Source organism: Crocuta crocuta, unplaced genomic scaffold, assembly GCF_008692635.1.
Source record: "Crocuta crocuta isolate KB4526 unplaced genomic scaffold, BGI_CrCroc_1.0 scaffold138, whole genome shotgun sequence".
NCBI lineage: Eukaryota > Metazoa > Chordata > Mammalia > Carnivora > Hyaenidae > Crocuta > Crocuta crocuta.
Window position 1 is genome coordinate 3,841,679 of NW_027532585.1, and position 24,765 is coordinate 3,866,443.

General features: G+C 39.4%; 1 protein-coding gene across 2 annotated transcripts in view; it reads left to right on the forward strand.

The window, feature by feature from the left end:
- Window positions 1-6,331: 6,331 nt before the first annotated feature.
- RAB11FIP2 (RAB11 family interacting protein 2) overlaps window positions 6,332-24,765 on the forward strand; it is a 40,795-nt gene continuing 22,361 nt past the window's right edge. For both annotated transcript variants that reach the window (XM_077779514.1, XM_077779513.1), the window contains exons 1-3: window positions 6,332-6,845; window positions 12,442-12,884; window positions 13,611-14,079. In XM_077779514.1, coding sequence (XP_077635640.1) covers window positions 6,493-6,845; window positions 12,442-12,884; window positions 13,611-14,079 — 1,265 coding nt within the window. In that variant the 5' untranslated portion in view covers window positions 6,332-6,492. The remainder of the gene's footprint in view (window positions 6,846-12,441; window positions 12,885-13,610; window positions 14,080-24,765) is intronic.

Sequence of the window (24,765 nt, forward strand, 5' to 3'; positions counted from 1 at the left end):
TTTCAATAATATTCAAAAGTTTCCAGTGTCTGTTAACCTCTACATAAATCCATATAAGTTGCAATGTTCTGGGAGATTTCAGAAAGGCTCATGATGATGAGACCATTGAAACTGGAAGATAAATATCTAAGTTTCACAAAACTTTCTTCCAGAACCATAATCTTTGCTCTTCAGTAATTTTACATACATGTAAATTTATTTTATTTTATGTATAAGTATATAGAAACAAATCATATACAAGTTAGTATGCTATATATATATATATGATACATGATATAACTTAAAAGAATATACTATAAATTGCACATATATATATTAGTAGCATATATGGTTTAATTAGATAATAAATAGTATATATAAGGAATTAACAGATATTATATAGCATATATATGTATCATTTTCAATATATATTGTATGTTAAATTTACTATGTAATATAGAATATGTATTATACACAATATTATACCTAAATACTATATATTTATATATGATAATATACATGTTATAATATAAATGTATATAAAATTATAATACATAATATATACAATATAAATATATATTACATACACTATACTTAATATAAAATACATGTAACATGTGTGTATATATATTTATATATATAATACTTATAGGTGACTTTGAGAATTTTGAAGATGGAAAGAAACTCCGTCGCGCAGAAAGATTATGACTTGTCAGGATTACACTCCTTAGTTATAGATCCAGGATTAGAACACAGATCTGATGTCCTAGATTTTTCACACTACTGTTCACAAACTCATAATAATTTCACTGTTAGTTGTCAAAAAGAGGCACGATTATGAAAAAGCATTCCCTGTACACACGCACAGGAAACATATACAGATATCTCTGCCGCATTGTTTATGATAGTAAAAAACTGGAAACATTTAAACGTCCTTTGGAAAGACAAAGAGCAAATGAGACTTATTCATCGTGCCCAATACCATATAACAGCTAAAGTACAGGAATTCACGCTCTGTGCATTGACACGGGTGAATTTTGTTTAGGGAACAAAAATTGCACAACATAATAGTATGATAGCATGAGGAGGAAATGAAAAGACATCCACACAAAACTTTCTGATGTGTAAATATCTATTCTGGTCCATAAATTCTTGCCCTCCTCAGTCAGCATGTCTTCATAGTTTGAAAAAGCTACAAAGAACACCGATAGAACTTAATGTTTATTACCACTAGTGAAAAGTCTTTCTAAAACCACTTAAACTTACATGTAATTTCTTCTAAATCCGGAGCTGTTAGTGTCAATTTCCTTATGCAGAGTCTGCTAATAAGTTATATGTACTTCCTTTCTGTGATGATCATTTTCATTTGGGAGAAAGAACTCTCAAGACATTTTGAAGACTTTTTCTCCTGAATTAGAAGATCCTTTATTAATAGGTTACATAGAAAGGGAATCTACTTTAGTGTATCGACTGAATTCAATTAGAAAATTAAAATGCAATTTGCTTTTTTGTGTTGTGGGCATACTACTTAGAATTATTAAGTATTACAGAATCCTTTAGTGGTTCCTATTATAGACTCTTATTTTACAGATGAAGAAACAGAGGTCCAAGGAAGGAAAATTACTTCCCTAAAGATATGCAGCGAGTAATAGGCAGACTGGGGATTAAGACCCAAGTTGCTGACTAGAGCTCTTTACATTGCACACCACACTGCTTCCAGTGCACTACAAGCTGTGTCCGTATACTGCCCAATCCCAGAAGACAGATCAACCATCACTGGGTGATGAGAACAAAACAATCATCAACACCCTCCAATAGTATTTTATTGTGATGATAATTTCAAATCAGCTTGCCAAATACTCTTATTTTTTGACTGGTCATGTGAAAATTAATCTATGTATATATCGTCAACGTGATTCTCAAGTTTTGCCATATGTATAAGTTATATATATGTTTGAGTCATATATGTATTTGAAGTGTGTGTGTGTGTGTGTGTGTGTGTGTGTGTGTGTGTGTGTGTGTCTGAAGTCTGAAGATTGTAATGATACTTTGGGAAAGCTTCTTGCTGCCTTTATGTCCCTTATGCCCTTATGCCCTCCAACTGAAAATAATTAACATCTGCTACATAATGTACATGGGAGAGACCTAGTGGGTTATTAAAACACTAAGAGCATTGTAATTGTCCTGCAATAGATTTGCAAGCTGCAATTTTCGAGATGCTGCTGCCCAAAGGGAAGAATCTTTCACAGTGCTTGGAATAAGTTTCCCTATGGGATTTTACTTAAAGGTGTAGCACTTAGTAAATATTTTAAACTGAGAAATCTTCCACTATTGGAGAATAAATAGTGACTTTACTTTCTGATCCAATTTTTCTTAATCATTCCAACTGGCATTGTAACTGTTTAAAATGAGAAATTTCAGCATTTTAAGATGTGTTATTTTCCCAAGCCCTGGTATTTGGTTTCCCAATGCTAAACATTTCTGCACATATCATTAGTCATAGGATAGTAAAAAGTGACCCTCTTCAACTCTGGTATGTTGTCTTATGTATGTAATCTTTCTTCCTTTTTTACAAAAATTTTTTTAATGTTTTTATTATATTTGAGAGAGAGAGAGAGAAAGCATGAGCAGGGGAGGGGCAGAGAGAGAGGGAGACACAGAATCCAAAGCAGGTTCCAGGCTCTGAGCTGTCAGCACAGAGCCCAGTGAGGGGCTCAAAACCCACGAACAGTGAGCTCATGACCTGAGCTGAAGCCAGATGCTTAACCAACTGAAACACCCAGGCACCCCACCTTCCTCCCTTTTTAAATTACCTCCCATGTATATCTTCAAATTAGTAAGAAGGATTTTTAAAACTGTAAGACTATAAACATTTCACAGAACCACTTTGATCCCGGATCTTATATAAACTGTCATTATTTTCCACTGTGAGCCAACCACATATTAGATCCAAAGGACATGTTTTTACTCTCTTAATAAACAATTGAAAAAGAAAAACACTTTCTTATAGGAAATCACTTTGCTTTTACAATGTAATTCTGGCTTCTTTTTAGCTCATTTTTGTTGCTATTGTTTATTTGCTTCCTTGGGACCAAAAAAATATGCTATTTTTCTTCTTCTGGCTTACAAACATTAGGTCATAACTTCTAATCTTGCCAGATAGTAAATCTAAACAAGTGTGGCTCTAGCTAGGTTTTGGGAAAACTCAAAAGAAATTTAGGCGCTACAGGAAGAGATGTTAGTACTTCTAGTGTGTAGCTCTTGCCTTTAGAGTATTCCTTGAATTGTGTTGCAGTATGTTGTTGCGTCGCTGTGAACTACGCTGTGAACTACGGCTAGCAATTCCCACCCTAGAGATGGCTACATTTCAGAGATGAGTGAATTGATACATGTAAACAAGTTGATAATCATTAATAAAGCTTACCAAACAACTTAAGCTCTTTAGAAACACGCATCCACTGTTATAATTAATTGTCTATTGTTTATTTAATTGTAACCTTTAATAGAGACATGAAGACTTCTAAAAATGCAAATTTATAAAAAAAAATTCTGAACTTAAACTTGTTTTTATGATGTTTATCTTGTTTTTGAAAGTTTCAAGTGTCAAATTACTTCTCCCTGGAGATCTTGGTGGAAATTCTACCATTGACTATTCAGTGTACTCTTTAAAAATCCCTAGGAATATTTTCCTTTAAAGTGGACAGCTGCCCACTCTGGGATCCAGATGCTATATTTGCAGTATGATGGTGATTTTATTTTGCATACATGGCCTTTTCATACACTGTATCTCAGAGATGGAAAAGTCCCACTTTTACAAAAAAACCACAGCGGCGCCTAGGGAGCTCAGTCGGTTGAGCGTCAGACTTCGGACCCCGCAGCGGGCTCTGTGCTGAGAACTCAGAGCCTGGAGCCTGCTTCCGATTCTGTGTCTCCCTCTCTCTCTCTGTCCCTCCCCGGCTCATGCTATGTTTCTCTCCATGTCAATAATAAGCAAACATTAAACAAAATAAAGAAAAACACATTTTTATAGCATGCTTTCTTTAGAATGACCTACAACCAGGTCTTTTCTTTCTAGATTGTGTCTAGCTCAGGATTATTCGAGATTCATCTATAGTTTATGTCCCTGAATATTTTGATGGTAAATCAATCCAGTGTCTCTTTTTGGAGTGACTACTTCATGCAGAACTCACGCCAGCCACTGTGTGTAAGCAGCACTAAAGAATTGGGAGTTTCCAGTAAATGAGAAGAAATCTATAGACACTAGCAAGTGTCAGTGGGTCCCTGAAAGAATGTGCTACAATCTGGGTAGTCTTTGACGTCTGTGGTGTTGTCCTTAAATTTCTCAATGGCTGCTCTGGTGATACAAATATATTAGGCTTTCACATACCTCCATTCAAAAAATGTTTAATGAAAAGACTGCGTTCGTTAGTCTTAAGTGCTACAGCTAGTATCCTGTAAACACGGGACATTAAGGAACATGGACAACATAATGTCCTCAAATGGAAAAGTTGTAAACCGTGCCTAAAAATAGTAAACACAATACCTTACTTTTACAGCTATTTTATTTTATTTTTTTAAGTGTATTTACTGAGAGAGAGAGAGAGAGAACACGTGTGGGGAGTGGAGGGGCAAGGAGAGGAGTGTGTGTGTGTGTGTGTGTGTGTGTGTGTGTGTGAGAGAGAGAGAGAGAGAGAGAGAGAGAGAGAGAGAATCCCAGAGCAGGCTCCTTGCTGTCAGCCCCAGGGGCTTGATCTCACAAACCATCAGATCATGACTTCAGCCAACATCAAGAGCCAGAAGCTTAACCGACTGAGCCACCCAGGCGCCCCATTTTACAGCCATTTTAAGTTGCAAAAGGATATGCACATCTATCATATTGTTTCGGTTTCAAAATTAGTCCTATAAAGGGAGAAAAGGCATTGAGTCATTCAATAGATGGAGTGTGAACTGAATGTTAGCCACCGTGAAGTAATGATCCAAAGAATTTCAAATTTCCTTGGGAAGGGAAACCATGAACAGAAAGAAATACAATAAAGGTAGCATATGAATGTCTCTTGTAATGGAGAAATAGAGGGGCAAAAGGAGACTGGATGCCACACTACGCCAGGAAACGTACATTATCTCAGAATACTCCTCCAGACTATTTTATTTGTGATCAAATCAAATCAAATCAAAAGCTATCTATCTACAATCCAACAGCCACTTTATCTACAATTTATGGACAAAGAGATGGAGGCTCCCAGCATCTCAGTTCCTTGCCTCAGGATGCTAAGTGCCCATCACAGGCGCTATAGTGAATTTCCGGCAGAGCATCAAGGAAGGCTCCAGGCTCATCAGCCATTATACCCATCCTTTCCCCCACTCGATCAGGCTAGTCCACAAAAAGCTCAGCACTACCAGATCTCCATTTTCTTCCCCCCAAAACAAACAAACAAAAGAAACAAACAAACCAAAACCCTCCCAGTAAAACTCTTTCCATGCCAGCAGCACTGGAAGCGAGTGCTTCGGTCTTGCCCTAAGGCGCAGGTAAAGCGATAGTCTATCGCCCTTGGTGAAGGAGAATCGTCTCTGGGTTTCGCTTCCCAGGTAGGATAGTCTACCAGACTGAGCCCGGAAAGGTGTCCTTTTGACACTGACCCACACAGTCGCCAGGGGCCTTAGACAGTCTTCTCACCCTTGAAAAAACAGGGGCTCAGGGAGGGGAAATGACTTGTCCAAGGTCACACAGGGTGATGGTAGCAGCCGTGGGGGTAAAACCAGGTCTTTGACTCCAGTCCAGCGTCACTCGCGATCTTTATTAATTCCTGTCCTGGTTCTGGAAGCTTTTATCGGCTTCCCTCTCTTCTTCCATTGAGGTGGAGGGTGGGAAATATCTTTCCAGTGAATTTGAGAAGAGTGGATAAGGGGTCGGGGAAAAGTGTGTTTTCGGTCAATGCATAGGGCCCATGCATCCCACCACCATTTATCTAACATCTGCTAGGTGCTAGGTGCCTGGGTACATCAGGGTACACCCAAAACAGTTTCCAAAGAGTAAAACTGGATCTCCTTCTAGATCGGGGAGGCCCGGGCTTTGCTTGCCACCTTTCGGGAGCGCTCCCTCGCTTCCCCAGAGCCCCCCTGCCGCCCCGTGCAGGTGCCCACGTCCCCAGCGCCTCGCCAGGCCGCAGCAGCGGGCTCGAAACCCAGCAGGAGCACTCGGCGATGAGCAAGGAGCCCGCGCCGCGCGCCCCCGGCCGCCACGGCAACCAGGGAGGCGCTGACCCTNGGGCCTGGGCGGCCTGGCCAGGGGATGGTGGGCCCCTGCGCTTGTGCGGCGGCAAGGGCACCCCCAGAGCAGCCGTGCCCCCGGGCTGCCCCGGCCGGGCGCTTGACAGTGAACCCGGGGGAAGTTGGGCAGCCCTGAGAGTGCCCGTCGCCGTTAAGTGTCCTTAGGATGCAGTGATTAAGGAATTAGGCTCTCCCTCCGGGAGGGGCACTGCCTGCGCTTTAGAGCCCGGTGCAGAGAAGGACAGAATGATGCTGTCCGAGCAAGCCCAAAAGTGGTTTCCTACCCACGTGCAGGTCACAGTGCTCCAAGCCAAAGATCTTAAGCCCAAAGGCAAAAGTGGCACCAATGACACATACACTATAATTCAGCTGGGCAAGGAAAAGTACTCCACCTCTGTAGCTGAGAAAACCCTTGAGCCGGTCTGGAAGGAAGAGGCCTCTTTTGAGCTACCTGGATTGCTAATGCAGGGGAATCCAGAGAAATACATTCTTTTCCTTATAGTTATGCACAGGTCCCTGGTGGGTCTGGATAAGTTTTTAGGGCAGGTGGCAATCAATCTCAATGACATCTTTGAGGACAAACAAAGAAGGAAAACAGAGTAAGTTATATAATTTATTTTGAATTCGGGGGGAGATTAACTATATCTTCTTTATGGATTTTCTGTTCTTGGAAATTATTTGTATAACTGGGGCGTGGGTTTTTGGACTGAAATATGACCTAGTTTTAGGCACCACATTTGCACAAATCTGAAGTAAAAATAGCCCTTGTGAAGCAATATTTTTTTAAATGGAGTCGTTAATGATCCGTTCCTCTCTCATTTTTGTGTAAGGTTAACATCTTAAATCATTGAATATTTTGCATTGAATTTTAAGTAAATTACGTTGTTTCACTACTCATAGGAGGACTGGATCACCTCCTATTGACCAAGTAAAACTTAAAGTATGTGTAAATTGTTATAATCATTAAACGTTACAGTTTGCCAGGAAATGGTACATCAGAAAATGAAATCTTCCAATATAAGGTCACATATCGAGCTCTGAGGCTGTCAGAAGAAAATTTACCAAATTTAGAGCTCACTATTCCCTTTCAGCTTTAGAAACACACTTGGCCTTTATTTTAGCTCCACCATCTTAAAGGTCGGTACGTCTTGGTGGAGTCTAAAGCTGTTAAAAGAAAAAAAAAATAAAAAGTATGTACAAACAGTCTCAACCTTCAATACACGCTAACATTTTTCTTTGAAAACACAATGTACTGGAGGTAGTGTGTTACTCCGGAATCAGTCAGCATGGTTAGAGCCTGTGAAATGCTCTCAGATTGGAGGCAACGATTCAGTTCTTCTGATGAAGTGATTTGATGACATCTTCAATGCAAACATGACCTTTTACCTGTGACTTGCAAGCTTAGGATAGAAATGGTCTCATTTAAAAAAGGATAATATAAATTAACACTGGATTCTTTTTCTGATAGAATTATTCTGTTATCAGAGACCCTTAAGATTAATGGAATGAATGAGGAAAAAAATATAGGTTGAATTTATAAGAGGACTGAAAGTTTCCAAAAGAGCTTTGGTGTTTCAGTCATAACTGAAATTTATTTGCCCTTTTAAAAGCTTTGTACAAGCGTAACTTTCTTGAGGTTCGTGTTAACTTCTTATATTTTAGAACAACCGTGTCTTAGTATTTAGTACTTAGGTATGTATACCGTGTTGAAGTATACACATCTTCCTGCAGGCTTTTCTAGGTTGGAGTTTTTATTTTTACTAAAAAAATGTTTTTAAATCAGAACTATATGTAAGATTTAATGCGTGAAGGGCAAAAGGGGAGAGAGAGAAGTACTAGGAATGCACGAGGAAAAATGGTAAACATTTAAACTAATCAAGAGATAACAATATTCTAAGAAAAAGAGAAAGGGCTTAAAAAATGTAAAGTTGAGTGTCAGTGATGTTGATGACCGTATGATATCTGCAAAGTGGTATTCAGTTCCCTCCGAGGAGTTCTTCATCAAATTTAAACTGAAAAATGGATAATCACCAAATTTGTTTCACATCACCAACTCTGGATGCCACTTACTCTATAGTATTTAAAGTGCTTCAAATATAAACTTCTAAGTGTATTATAACTTGAAATTTTATGCTGCGTTGTTGGCACTTTTTATGTTACCGAATGACGTATTTCAGGCCTTCTCTCCGATAATAGATTTTCTGAGCGAAAGTAGGCCCAACTGTGAATCCAGAAATTCAGGGAATGAACTAAGCTTTTAAAGTTCCTTCTCAGTTTACATTTCATCTTTGGCAGCATCTGCATTACAGTAAACTTGACCATAAGCAACACTCTCTCCCTACAGAAATTCTCTGTTGGCCACTATATAAAATTGATTAGAACTTCCAAGGGGAAAATGCTTTTAAATGTTATCAACGGCGCTTGTGATGTTATTGCATGCGAAGTGATTTTCATATGTTATTAAATCCCATTTTCTTTGTGGATAAATGAAGACCACATATTTGGTGAGATATCTTTATTGGTAATATTTCTAGTTTTTTTAATATATTTAATAGCTTCCTTTTCCAGCACAGCTGTGCACGTGGCACAGTAAGAGATGAACTTGAGCCACCGGTGTATTGCAGAAAAGAGATTTAATATTCTGCACAGTGCTGAGCCTTGTCGACATATCCCCAAGTGCTTTTTAGAAAACCGGTATGAGTGATGAAGGCTACCAGCTGATTTAGAAGTCCCATGAAGCTGCTGGGTGTGACACTTTCTACCCTTGACACTGAAGACAAGTATTTACAGCTTGTCTTCCAATTGTGTCATGATAGGCAAAGAAGTATGATGGCTAGAACTATTTTTTACGTATTTTTAGAATTTGAAACTAAATACCTTTCTTTTCTTTTTTTCCCTTCTCTTCTCTCTTCTCTTCTCTTTTCTTCTCTGGAAAGGGCCTGAGCCAGAACACTTTGAGTAGGGCATGGAAAGAGCACTTCTGTATCTCCCACTTTTATGGGTGTCTGGGTTGGTTCTGGCACAAGATTTAAGGAAATAATACAATGTTTAATAATAGAATGGTAAAATCGTTCCTGCTGTTATGTAATATCGTTTTGTTTTTTTTTTTTTTTACAACAGAACTGGGTGATGTTGATTTTTTTTTTTTTTAATGCTCATGAAAAGTAATAACAATCAGAGTCCCAAGAGTTAGGTATGGCTCAAACACATGCAGATTTTAGGACTTTTGTGTGAGTCTCTGCAGAGCACCTGTGTCCTGGCCCCTGGCACCCTTCCTGCCAATCTTTCCTGTTTCTGACCACACAGCACCGATTGCTTGGGAATAGTTCCCACATGTGTGGTGGTTTTTGAACATGGGCCTGTGCCCACTAAAAATTGAACAGAGGCCATACACAGTGGAAATCCAGTACTCTAGAGGTGAAAAAAACCCCAGCATTAATCCACTAAGCCCCAAATGCTGTGTCTTCAGTTTATCTGTTGGAAGCCTGGGAAAATAAGTGCTATCTCTGGAATGATTCTTGAAGGCCTCATTAAGACTTCCCCATTATATCACTTTCAAAACAAAGCAGCCAAAGTTATTTGTCATGCCTAAATTTTAAGTTTTTATATTCGCTGGAAGTGCTTTGCAGGTTTTTTTTTTTCTTGAAGGGGGGGAGGATGGAAAATAAAACTGTATTTATAGTTGGTACTCAAATACTGACTTGCTTGATACTTTAAAGCTTACCTAAGTCTTTAGTGTTCCCTACCATAAAATAAAACAATGCGACACACGCACACCCACACCCAGAATTGTAGCCTGGCTGTGTGAAAAATACAGTTTTAGAAAAAAATATTCGGTAAACATTTATTGAGTGCCAGGCAGACTGTCTTCAAGTAGCTTACCCTCTAGCAATAGAAAACCTGCGTCGCTTCCTCTTTGGCTGCTGCTGTCTCCTGGTTAAATAGAGCATCCTGTAACACGTGGCCAGCGCTGCCTTTAATGGTATTGACATGTGTGGTTCATCACATGGGGAAGAACAACTGTTTTCATGCAGATGTCGTTCATGCACTTGGATACTTTCCTTATTGAACTTTAATCTGACATTGGGAAGTCACTCACTGTTTGTGCCTCCATTTCTTCATCTATGAAAAATGGATATTAAATTAGATGATTGGTTTGGTCTTCTCTCTGAAATTCTGTGAGGTTTGATTATGCTCACTGTCTTCCATTTATTGGGTTGTTGGTTTCTTTTTTTTTTTTTTCTCAGATTTGCTTTGATTTGTGACATACAGGAGGCCTACATGCTTAGGTTTCTTGTTTGGTTTTCAGAACATTTCTTGCAAAGTGTATTCACTTATTTTGTGTAAAGCCTGAGATGTTACAGAATATTTCCCATGTGTCCCCCCATCAGACGCATTTCTCCACCATTGAAAATGGCTTTATTATCCCAAACTGGAAATTCATAACTGGGTCCATAACCATGTTTTATTTCCAGGCTTTTCCAGTGCTGAATTCTCGATTCCACAGAGTTTATTGCTGTCATTTCGTGTTTCTAGTCCCTGTGTCTTCAGATTTCACCGTTGGCTTCAAGGGCTTTTCTCAGTTTAGGTCTCTGATTAAGGCTTTCTTTTATAAAATATTTTGTTGTAAAAAAATTGCTTGCTTTGATGCAACTAAATCTTAATTGATTGAAATGCCTCAACTTAATGAAGAAAATACTCTTCATTGATATTTCTCTTGCGTGCACATATGCTAAGTTTCTCTCCTGCCTGGAGAGACCTGTGACCCAGGCTTCCACTTGATGTCTAGTAAACATAAGCTGCTTCTTGGGTAACTTCTCAGTAACAAGGAGAGAAAGTACTAATGTAAACTTAGAGCAGAGTTCCTTTGTAGCTAAGAAAATTTGTTACACTTGATTAGAGCTGTATTTAAGTACTAGCCAGCATGCAGTTTATGCTCCATTGTTAAGTAATGGGAAAACACTGTAGGAACTTCCTTCTGGGCTCGATTTTGCAATTTTGGGGGCCGTTTTTCCTGTACAATGACCACTTATAACACTGCAACTGGAGGCTTCCTCATGGATACAAGTACTATGAGCAAAACCAAAATAAACTTTGCCTCTCTTATATTGGCAGCCCCCTCTTATCCCCGGGGAGTCCGTTCCAGAACCCTAGTGGTTGCCGGAAACTGTGGCTAGTAACCCTCCCTCACCCCATATGTACGTACCTGGCATAAAGTTTAAGCTATAAATTAGGCACAGTAAAGAGATTAATACAATAGAACATAACATAGGCAGTAATAAAAGTGATGTGAACGGGGTCTTGCTCTTCACATCTCTTCTGGCCCTGTAATCATCCTTCTTGTGATGATGTGAGATGATAAAACGCCTCCTTATTGAGACAAAGTTGGGGGAGGGGGAGCGATGTAGGCTTTGTGACCTAGCGTTAGGCTGCTCCTGACCTTCTGAAGCTACGCCAGGAGGATCATCTGCTTCCAGAAGGCAGTTGACCACGGGTAACAGGCCGTGCAAAGGGAAGCCGCGGGTAAGGAGGACCCCTGGAACAGCATTCGACAGGGGGCAGGGCAGTTCAGCCAACTGACTAAAAGCATAAGATTTGGCTCCAAGTACAAGAACTTTTATTTGGTGGCGTTACAGTGGCAGTAGCGAACGAAGCAAGTCCGTTCTAACCGGGCGCATTTAAGCTTGCTTTTTTCTTCAAAAACTTTACAAGAGTTACTACTAATTGTCACTTCCTATGTTGTACACATTTTTCAGACTTTATTCAGGAGAAGGCTTTGACCCAGTTCATAGGAATCTAAATTCACGTCGTATGTAATTTTCACGACTAGCGAACTCTCCAATGCAGTGGTCTCCGATATTAACAACATCCTTTCCACAGTGTTTATAGAAGAACTGTTTGGAGGGTTGGAGCTAAATATTTAATCCTTAAAAATGTGATCCTTTATCATTGTGTAGCGCTCCAAAGTAGTTCGTATTGATGAATTCTTTGAGTAGTCGTTACCTCAGTGTCTTTTAACATCCAAACATGTTCCTAGGCCATTAGCAACACTCCGATCAGATGCACACGTACTAGTCATCATGCTTAGAGTGCCTTGATCTGTAGTAGCTTAACCTGAGCAGCTGTTTGTACATAACAAGCACATATCCTCTCTTCGTTACATGTTACAACCCATTTTTTCTCCTTCTCTTTAAGGTGGTTTAGATTAGAATCCAAACAAGGAAAGAGAGCCAAACACAGGGGTGAGATAAAGGTCAATATTCAATTCATGAGGAACAATATGACAGCAAGTATGTTTGACTTATCAATGAAGGACAAAACGAGATCTCCTTTTGCAAAATTAAAAGATAAGATGAAAGGTAGAAAAAACGATGGGACGTTTTCTGATACGTCTTCTGCGATCATTCCAAGTCCCCACATGCCCGATGCCAGTACTGAGTTTTCAAGTGGTGAAATGCAGATGAAATCCAAACCAAAAAAGCCTTTCCTTTTGGGTCCTCAGCGACTCTCTTCAGCACATTCAATGTCTGATTTGACTGGGACCCACATATCTTCTGAGAAACTGAAGTCTGGCACCACCGGTCAAACGCATCTTCTCGGACGCCAGATAGATTCCTTCGGAGCGGTTCCAGAAAGTGGTAGGTGACCCTGTCTAATAGAGCCCTCAGTGATCCGAACCACCCTTTTAATTTTCAAAGTTTTGCTTAGCCAATTAGAAATTTTAAAAAATTGCAAGTTCGTGATAGCTTCTTAGTTATCAAATCTCTGTTGAGTGCCGACCACACTCACAATCGATGTGTATTAACGGCAGAACTCGTCCGCATTCGTGTTTTGTGTTTATGTCAGGTGCTGACAAAAATAAGTTGCTTTTCATAGTCTGGATTCTTTTTGTTTCTTGTTTTTTTTTAATGCTGTTTCTTCAGTCCTGAAGAAAGCCTGAAACGTAAATGAATATTCCATTTAATCAGAAAGTTCCTAGGGAAAAAACCAACAACAACCTTGCATGTTCAGAAGTAGGAAGGTATATTTAATCCTGAGGACGAAAAAAGTCTTTGAGAAATAATAGCACCTTCATGCCCACCAGAACTTCTGGTTTTGACATGATAGCGTGTTTATATGATTGTTTCTTCCTGAACCAAATAAATTACTGATTGTCTAGCAAAATGCTAATTATTAATAGCCTACCCACTCCAGACTGCTGTATTTTAGCATTTTAAGATTGTTTTCCTTGGTTATTTTAAAGGTTAATATCTTTAAATAGCTAATTGCTCTCGTTCTAAAAGCAGCAGTGTGCACACAGAATGTGTCAAGTAGTGTGATGTAATGTGTCACTGATTATGTCCTGACTACAAAATTGTTTGCAGGAAGTCTCAAATCTCCACACAGAAGAACATTAAGCTTTGATACTTCTAAAATGAACCAACCTGACAGCAGTGTGGATGAAGGTGAATCGTCTTTCGGAAGACAAAATGACCCATTTACAAATGTGACTGCTTCATTACCCCAAAAATTTGCAACACTGCCAAGGAAGAAGAATCCATTTGAAGAAAGCGGTGAATCCTGGGACAGCAGCGTGAATTTGTTTTCAAAATCTGTTGAAGTAAGGAAAGAAAACAAAAGGGAGAAAAGGGAGAAAGTTAGCCTGTTTGAAAGAGTGACTGGAAAAAAAGATAGCAGAAGATCTGATAAACTTAACAATGGGGGATCTGATAGCCCTTGTGACTTGAAATCACCCAATGCATTTAGTGAAAATCGTCAGGACTATTTTGATTATGAGTCGACTAATCCGTTTACAACAAAATTCAGGGCTTCAAATATAATGCCATCTTCAAGGTAAGCCTAACATGGGGGAAGTTGGGCTATTTTGAAAAATATTGTACTTTAAAGTATCAAATATCCCTTTTAAAATATATGAATGTTTTGAATTCCTTTTATTTGACTTGAACAAAATTCTTATCTTATTTTTATAATTAATTAAGGAGCCAGGCAACGTTGCATACATCTTTGGAATTGAACTTTTTATCTTAGAAGGATAAAAGATTCTTAATCCCTACCCTCGTCTCTTTCTACTTAAGTGAGCCAGAAACTCACCGAAACTTATGAAGAGAGCAGCAGAGCTTTTGATGAGGCATGGCGAGAGTGAATCACCAGTGGGTGTTAATTCAAGCCAGAAATTTAGGTGATATGTTGTGTTTCTAGATATCATCTTCCAGGGATTAGTTCATGGGCTCTCTGGAGAGGATTATTGGGCCAATAGCAACCCATGGGCTATTCTTTAAGAAATGCTGGCTCACGTTAAGTATTACTGGTTTTCATAGTAGATGTCAACTATCTTTACCAAACGGCTCTTTAGAAGTAGCTTTTGTTTGTGAATGTTTACTGGAGTTTTGTGACCCTTGTGGGTACTGTAAATATATCAAAGTGTATCTATATGATGACTTGTAGTCCTAGGAATAATTGCTCTCATGGTAATGATAAAGATTAGATTTTCAAAATCTGAGTTCTCAGTAATGTATATAACAGTACTCTTCTTATTTCTTAGTACAAGTCGGAACTACGAGTATACCTTTAAGTGAGAGTATGGATTTTGCAGAAGTACACTCTGCAACAGCTGATAAAGAAACCTTAAGCAAAGACTAAGATGAATTGATTGGAATCCTAAGCAGTTATAGAATAGTATCGTAGAGTGTTTGTCTTGGGATGTAGAAGTTTTCCCTCAAGGCAGTAGTGTATAGAAGGAAGAGCTGAGAGGGAGCCCTGGCTCCCTGCCTCTGTGACATCTATAAACCTCACCGTCTCCATCTTTGAAACCAGGAAAAGAATACCTACTTGGTAGGACTGGTGATGATAAATTATAAATCAGGTACATGGTATGAAGCCAGGGCCCAAATAGGGAACCCGGGAATGGTAGTTATGTTTTATATACTGTCATATCACATTTTATTCAAAAACAGTGCTTTGTTTTGCCCCACTATACACAAAAAAATACAGTATTAACAAGCACCCGGACTCTCCTGTCTTCCGATCTCCTAACGATGTGTTAAAGTAGGCATTTAACATTTCCAAGGTATTTCTTTCATTTAGCAATAAATATTTGCCATGGCTTTACAAGGTATTGTTCAGTTTTCTTTATAAACTACACTCCAAAGAAATATGTTTTTATCATGTGGAATTAACATTTTATTGGGGAGTCCATTGTTTTGTTAGGCTGCTTTCAAATATTTGATCTTGGGATTTTACATAGTATATTGTATTAAAGTCCTAAATTACAGGGGTAAAGAGGAATATATTTGCTTCTCCCTGCTTTCACTGAACTGTTTTTTGAAGAAGATGATAATTGAAAACAACTGTCTGAGAGAACGTAGAGATTGGATAATTTATATAATTTTAGAGTCAAAGGCAGGAAAAATAGGAAATGATAGGAAAATAATATTTGTAAGTTATGGTGGCATGTGGAAAAATAAGTGTCCTCAGCTCTTTAATTGCCCTTTACTTGGGCTGTTTACATGGACCGCCACAGATTTGAAAAGTGAGTGTGGCATTTTGCCAGATTTAGGCTTTGTTTGGGGGATTTCAGTACAAATGCTGTTTCTATCAAAATTAGAGCTGTTTCTTGATATATGCATAAAATGCTTGCAAGCGAGTCAAAAAAAACAAAAACCAAGACTTAAAAATTTTAAGTCTTTCTCGTCTTCATAGTCTTTGAGATGCCAGGTGTAAGGATGAGAACCATATAGGTTCCTGGGAAGTCCTCCTTCCTCTGTGTAAAAACCACGTTTGTGTTAAGTGTAGTACATTTGCAGTAAAAGGGTCGCAGGTTGCTCTAATTTATAGTGTAAAAGAGAAGGATTGACTATAAGTAGATCTAGGAAGAGAATGCAGTTCATACTTCCAGAAAGCAGCTTTATCTCCAGTGGAATTTGGAGAATACGGTCGGGGCAGTTTTGTCTTTAGGGAGCAGTCCATTCCCGTTTCTCGTCCCGACATCCGCCCTCAGTGATAGGAGACATTTTCGATTTCTCACATTAATATCTCAACCAAGTGCGCTTTTGAAGCTACAGACTCCTTCCTATCACTGGGACATGTGCTGTGGGTTATTTTTTCCAGCCGTGCTAAATCGATCTGTTTTGAGTCTCCTGGACTCTCGTGACTGGATTCTCTCCACAAGAATGCCGAGCAAAGCTGAGGCTAAGCCAGGTAGCTGTGGAACTGGATCGTGTTCTTTGTGACGTCGCGGGCTCACCTGTGACCGCGGGTGCAGGGGTGCCGTGCTACTGCCCCGCACATGCGTAGCGTAGGATTAGAACTGGAGAGCCTTCGTGACTCCAGACAACTGGAAAGGACCAAGGAACACTTGCTGAGATGTCAAGGGTTTATATTTCTTAGTAAAGAAACAGTGACATCCACCCGAAGAAATCACCTTGTAAACCACAGACAAATACCATACTTTGCTTCGGTTCTTGGAATGGGTCCTACAGTCTTGCATCAAACTGAGAGGAGAAATGAATCAGCGTTTTGTTGGATTCCTCCAACAAAGACCGGGGTTCTTTGAAACCCTCTTCCTCGCAGACACTAATTCGCAGTCTCCTTGGTCTTCCTGCCCCTCTTCTCCCAAGCCCAGCCTGCTCTTGCTAGGGACGTGGGGAGGGGTAATCATCCATGTGCTGCAGCATTTTCTTACCTAAGTCTTACTTTTTATGGACATCCCATCATTCGCTAATCTAGAGCGGTCAAGGTTTTCCCTCCCACCACCGTGGACAGCTTGAGGGCAGTGCCTGCATGCCGTTCATCTTTCTGCCCTGAATCTCCAGCCTGATGCTTGGTAGGTAGCAGGTGTTAGGAAAGACGTTTTTGAATGATGAACACACAAGGTAGCAGACCAATTTCCTAAAACGTGCTTTTATTCCTTTAGTCTCCTCTCCTAGCCCAGGGTGGGCTGCAGAGATGGAGATCCTCTGGGACGCTGGAGACAGCCACAAAGGCAACTACCTGCATTTTTTGTGTACGACTAAGCATTATTCAGAACCTACGTGAGTTTAAAGGACGTCTGAAATGTAATATGCATACCCTAACTAGCACATTTTCTGGAGTTTCTTAAGAACTCAGTGTTAGGCACGTTATCAACTGTAACGTAAGAACCCCAGATCTCAGTGGCTTGTCGCCTATTGCTCCGTGTTGCTGCCACCTGACTCACGATGCCGGGGACGAGGGACACCAGTGTTTTGTTCCCTTGTAGCCATTCAGTGCCACCCCGTTATTTCAGAACCAGGCTCCTCCTCTCTTCTGCCACCATTTACCACCTTGTCTGCAAGGTTGGGTGGCGGGCAGAATGAGTGGAGGGTCCCACACAGCACACCTTTATGTGCCAGGCCCAGCCGTGCTGTGTGTCCCTCCTGCACGTGTCCCCTTGACTGGCGCAAAGTCATGTCCCAACCTCAGGGCAGCCAGGGAAGAAGCCAGCCCAGCGATGGACCCAGAGGAAGCTGAATGGAGTGCGGTGAGTGCGCTGCATGGAGTTTGTGGTCTGGGCCACTTCTAAACAGTCTGGATGCCGTCTGCACTTGGCATGCGGCGGAAGTCCTCCTGCAGATGGCCTGGAAAGTGTAGTTGGGATTCCTGTCATTTTCAGGAAAATGTTCCATCGCTTCATGATGGGTATCGAGTTGTTTGTGATTTAAAATCGCTGCTACGCTTGCTTTTTAATGACAAATCACAGGTAGTTTGGCATTATCAGTATCAACTAGTATGTTGTGTGGTTCACCCCACAATTTGTAAAGTCATGTGTGTCTGCATCAGCAGTATATAATTTTCCAAAAACAAAAAAACCCCTGTTTGTTATACCATTTTTTAAAAATTGTTCATAGCCATTTCTTCTTTAACACTGGGCTGGTCTTCCAATGGAATGTGGAAATGGTGGGTGTGTTCACCAAACAAGACGCCTTTTTTTTTATTTTTCAAACAGAGACGCAGCTAGACCCTTAGGTGGGGACATGTGATGAAGTTCTGGCTTCCTGAAGAGTTAGCAGCAGAGATGTCTACCACTTCCAGGTCTGACCTTGAAAACGTCCTGTGCAGTCATCAGTATTGCCTCTCTTCCTCAGTACCTTAGACCGGGGGGGTGGCAAACAGGGCTCGGGGGCCAGATCTGGCTTGCTGCCTACTTTTATAAATAATGTTTCAGTGGGGCCCAGCCTACCCATTGGTGTGCGGGTCCTTCTGTGCTACAGCGGTAGAGTTGAGTAGTTGTAACAGAGACTGTAGGGTCAACAAGGCCGAAGCCAAAGATATTTATTATTTGGCAGTTTACTGAACTAGTTTGTTGAGCCCCAGGCTAACTAAGTGGGGATCTTTGAGAAGGGCAGGGCCAGAAGATAGGGGCAGCCCGCGTCCCTGAATGCGTGTGGAAGGCCACCCAACCAAGCAGAACTGATTAAACCTTGTCCGAATGATACATTCTCTGAATATTAAGTGAACTGCAGTTTTGGCATCTACTTACCACAACACTTAGCGTTATTATTAATAGTTAGGGCACAGGGGCCATGGTAACTTTGGTGTGTTTAAAAAGCCTAGTTCAAAAAAGTTTAAGAACCACTGATTTATACCACCAAATCCAGATTTGCTAAGCTATCTAAGCTTCTTAACAGCTATCCCCATAGCACCTAGACCAGTGCACATCCTTAGTGCTGATCATCAGGGGCTCCTGGGGCCTTCTTTCCAACTACAGTTTATTGGGTCCTATCTCATACTGAATTAGAATCTTTACCGTGAATGGGCCCTGACAGAAACATCAACATTTTTAAGACTTCCCACTGATTCTCAGTCAGGCTTAACAATTACGAATCCAAATTATATCCTGTATTTCCAAAGAGTTCAGTAAGTACTAACTGATGAATAGGAATTAGGAGTCCTGTTGGTGAACTCAGAATTAAAGAGATGACAGAGTCACATTTGTTTTGCTTCTGGGGCCCTAAGCGAGGTGGAGGCCAAGGTAAGGAGATCAGCTTGACTATCACCCACATGTGGGGTGGAGTATGAGGTTTGGCCAAATGGCTAAGACACATCTAAATTATGATAGGCGTCAAACAGCAGGCAGAAATGTCCGACGGCTTACTATTTATGGCATCTGTGCATGAATTGTGTCTCAGGATTCGGGTAAAACCTAGGCATCCGTAGTGATGGACAACACTTAACCAAATGTGCTTGTGTTTATACGCTACCTGGAATAACTTGAAGAGAAACTCTGTGATGTGTGTTCTTCTGAGGCTTCATGAAAAAGTTTAGGATTGAAGAACTCCACCCAGTCAGGGGAATTCATTAAGGAGAAAGTTGGTTTGTGTATGTCTTATTCTACAATTTAAAAAATACATAGTCAATGATACCAGCATACCCTGTATGAAGGGCTGATGTTTGATGTTAGAGAGGAAGCTCGTTGGAGAACAAGAATTTATGGGCAGTATTTTATATGCCGGAGAATTTAACTTTGGGGAATATCCTTCTTTTGGTCACTCCCACAAAGACCATGCTTTCCCTTCATTATTTTCTACCATGTGACAAGCTCTCAGTTGCTTTGTGTTCACTTGATGGTGTGTTTTATAATATCATTCTGGGTGTTTCTGATTTTATTAGAGCATAGAAACATATATTTCCATTTGCTGTGGAAAGACCTGTTTGCCCCTTAGCTGTTTTTTGTTTTGTTTTGTTTTTTTTAGGACAGTACAGAAATAGCATCTGAGATCAAACATTCCTATCTATCCCTAGTATTTTATAATTTTGCATGACCGTATGCCTTTTGCTTTTGGGATCACATTGACCTACTTCCCTTTCTCCCTTCCTTCTTTCCTCATAGACAGTCCATTCCTGTCTATGATTGTATCATACCTTTCTTCAAAGCTAGAAAAAAATTGGTCACCTAGAATGTGTATTTAAATGTGTTTCTTATTTTCACAAATCACCAATCACAGTAGGCCTATAAGCATGTAATCTTTATGGAGTTACAGAACATGTTCATGAAAAAAAGATGGACTTTTTTTTACTATAGGCCTACATTTTGATTTTTAAAAGTTATAGTAAACAAGTGCTCCTAAAGAAATAATCCTATTCATAATTTTAATGTCTTCATTTTATAACGCTCCTTATGGACCTTCCACCCCCTTTGTGTGAATTTAAAACTCAGTCTTTGACATAGTAAACTTTAACTTGCATAAGGTTTATTTTAATAGCAGTATTTATTTTTTTGTTCAAATTTGTACAGTATTAAATCTAATTTTGCCTGTTATTCATGACAGGCTATACGTCTTTTACATGGCTGAAAATTTATGGCCTCATTTACGAGACAAAAAACAAAAACTTTTGAGATGATTTTTAGAGCCATTAATCCATTAGTGTGCCGGGGTTTGCAGAACGTATCCAATGAAACAGTGACTGGGAACATGGAATATGCCATGTGATTAGTTCCCTTAACACTAACTAGAACTTTTATGCTGAACTCCCCAGATACTACTTGAAACTTTTTTACCCTTTGTCATCCTAATACTCATTATAATGGCTCTCATTAATTGGTACATCTCCCGATGGGTTAATTTGCAGATACCAACCATGCCATCCTTTTGCTAACTCACTAATGCAAATTGATATTTATAGACTTCAAAATTGAAAACAAAAAAAGCTCTGTAACAAAAAAAAGACAAAACTTTGCTAAGTTGTTGTTGTTATTATTATTATTTTGAACTGAGAGATTAAGATACAGAGAGATTTTGTGAGAGAAGAAAACCAGCCAAAAAAATCCACAAAAACTACTGTAGGCTAATAAACTGATGTGAAAATTTCTCAATTTACAGCACTTGACAGGTGCTAAAAGAAAAGCATCTTTAATTTTAATGTGTTGTTAGGACCTCTTTAGAGAGACTGTACAAGTTATTAACAAGGTCCTCTGAGACAGGAGACGGGTAATTAACAAGACCTATGGAGATATAGTTTAGGTAATTAACGAGCTCTTAGGCACTGGACACAGGATAACACGGCGAGTCCAATAGTTAGAGAGAACAAGTTGTTATGATATGATCAAATACAAGATATAGTACGTAAGTCCCCTTGAGATTTCTGATAGGAAAGTATTAAGATTATATTCTGGTGACCCCCCGTGCACCAAATTTTATAAATCAATATATAAATTTTAACTTTTAAGATAGAATTTGAGAGGATTATTTCTTTGTAAAACCAACAAGCAGGGAAGCTTGTTACATATAGATTAATAATCTTTGTTAATTGCCATTAATGAACACGGACATTATGAGAACAATACCTTGGAAAGACATAAATTATATGATTCAAATTCTTTTCGACATTTATTGTTCTTTTTAGTTACCTGTTGGTGAAAATTCCAGAGGGACCTTGCTTTCCTCATTCCCTTTAAAGCTCTCAGGATCAAGGCCAGAAAGGCAACTGTCCTTCACCAGTGTAGTTTTTCTGTAATATGCACAGGTCCCTCCAGTCATGCTCTTGGGGTACTTTCTAGAGATGTCCAATTTCAGACATTCGGTGTGGTTATTTCCTACATACATTTGAAATTGTGGGGGTATGAATTGATTTTTGGTTCAGAAGACTCCCACAGTCAGCAGACCTTTATTATAAACATGTTATACTCTGAAGATTGAGAATAAAAAGAAAGCCCTTGCAGGTCTCCTGATTCATTCTCTTGCCTCCTCAGGGTGACTAATCCAGTCCTTCCGGATGATTGACTCTAAAGTTCAGATCTGATAATCAAATGATATTTTCATTTGCATTGTTTTTGGATAGTTACTATATACAAGAAAATCAGAGGTTATTAAGAAGATATAAATCCTGCTCTTAGAGTTCATGGAAGCAGTCATGTACATATTAAGCCTCAATTCCATGCTAAGGACCGGACATAGGCACTGGGGAACCATGAAAGTTATTTAACTTAGGTTGTAATATGATCAGAGTAATAGCTAGCCCTGGAGCATGAGGGAGCCTGGTGGGGACAGGAATGGGAAGGGGTAGGAAAACTAGTTAGAAAGTTAGAATAATGGTAGAGGCGAGGATGGAAAGGAAACATCTTGGAGATGTGTTCCTTGTGTATGTGGAGGTCTGGGTGGTGGAAGACTGGTAAAGGAGAAGAAACCAGGATTATTTCAATGATATGTCTTTCATCAGTGTCTTAAATTTGATGAAACACAACTTACAATGGTTCCGCTTATGAATTTTCAAGTTTATGATGGTGGTAGAGTGATACACACTCAGTAGAAACCATACTTCAGAATTTTGAAGTTTGCTCTTTTCCCGAGCCTATGAAATGCTGTAGGATCCTCCCTCATGGGGCTGGGCCACGGCAGTCACCACAGCTTGCAGTCAGCCACTCGATTACGAGGGCAGACAACTTAACAACCACTGTGTACCCATACAGCCATCCTGTTGTTCACTCTCAGTATAGCAGCCAATAAATTACCTGAGATATTCACCACTTTATTATAAAATATGCTGCGCGTTAGATGATTTTGCCCAACTGTAGGCTCATGTAAATGTTCTGAGCACATTGAAGATAGGCTAGGCTAAGCAATGATGTTTGGTAGGTGAGGATTATTAAATGCATTTTCAACTTGTATTTTCAGTTTATGATGAATTTATTGGGCCATGACCCCACTGTAAGTCAAGGAAGATCTATATTATAGCAGTGTCAGCTCTGTTGTCTTTTGAATCAAAGTTGGCATTTTAGTCTTCATGGAGAAGTTCAAGTTTGTTTGTTTTTTTTTTAATGAGGCATTGTTTTATTTTAGAATTTTATTTTAGAAATTGAAATTATGTGTTCTGAGTTGTTGAAGACAAGTTAGTATCAGCACCGTGATAATAGTGCTTGAGAGCTTGTGAATACTGAAACACACCTGGCTTCTTTCAACACAACAATGCAGATTTCTGTAACTGCTTAACGGATTTAATGCATTTAAAGTATGTTCACCGTAGCATTGTAATAACTGCGTGGACTTCTCTGTAGCAGTTTTACCAAATCGTGTCCCTGTTAGAACGCTTTTGTTTGTTCCTTATAAGAAAATAACTTCTGTTTCTTTTATACTTAGCCCTTACTTCTGCGTACACTGCTTTTCCAGGCTTCTGCTTCTGTGTTTAGAACATTTTCTTTTGGGCCACTATATCACCCATGGCTACTTTTTGCCATAACAGTAAAGCTTTAACTTTTGAAATACAGGTACTGTTTCCATGTTTCAATGTATATGGTAGTAGTGTTAACCTGTGCCCAGGTTGTTTTAAATAGCTGCTGGTGATAGAAAATAAAGCAACTGATCTGATTATGAAATGACTTCCTTTTTATACATTTAACTAGTTTCTAGGAATGTTAGGATCTAGATATTTGACATTTGTTTCCTTGAACGTTTATTTTAAGGACAAATTATTGTTCTGTAATTTGATGTGTTAAATATACAATTCTATCATATAACATAATTATAATATGAATATTAAAATGTGATATGGTAAATATGTCAGACATCAGACAAAAATGTATGTATTTGATATAGTAATTTTCATCTTAGAAAACTTTCTGACAAAAGTGCCAATCCCACTTAAAGAGCAGTTAGATGAGTCAGCTTGACCTAGAGTAAAACTTAATTCACCAGTTTTTAAAAATTGTTTTAACAGCTCTAGTAGGGCTGAGGGTGGGTAGCTCGAAGATAGAATTCACAGGGGACTAAAGTCTTAGTGACCACAGGAGCTAGGGTCAGGGATGTATAAGCAGTGACCCATAATGCAGGCAGAATGCACTGGATGTTGCACACAGAGTTCACTGTAGAAAAGGCAGAGGAACACTTCGCTAGAAATTGAGAGATGCTTCTTCAAGGAAGAGGCCTTTGAGCTCATTCTTGACAATCAAAGATGATTTTGTAAGTTGGGGAATGAGTGGAGAGACAGTTACTATAGTAAATAACAAAGCTTATTTTAAAAAGTTGAGATGTGTTTTGAAAGAATGTTTTATACATAGTGACTCTGGACTGTTACACCATTAGCTCTTTACTCGCTACTGGGTAGTTCTACCATTTCTTTTTTAGTTGGAGTCTTGGAGCTATACTCTATGTCTGACATTCTCTGCCTGGTAGCTTCCTGAGGAAGTACGTTGGCTACTTTAGGCTACTTTAGGCGACCAGCGAGCCAATTAATGAGGGCCCTGCAGCAGCTCTGCGTTAAATATAAGAACCTCTTTGTTGTGGATCCTGGAGGGAGGAGGAGGGTTCATGTTAATCCCATGTTTTGATGCCTAGACGTATACAGTATACTTGTTTCATATAGATTTTTTTCATTTTCCAAGAAATTAAATGCTCTGCATTAATTATAAACGGAACTCAACTCATACAGAACATAATCTAATATTTGTTTCAGAACATATATTTGATTACCTTCTTCCACTCATAGGTTTTGCGGGATAACATGAAAAGAGAAACACGGTAAGAGTAGACTATTCCGAAGAAAATTTAGGAGAGGTATTAAGAGTTCAAA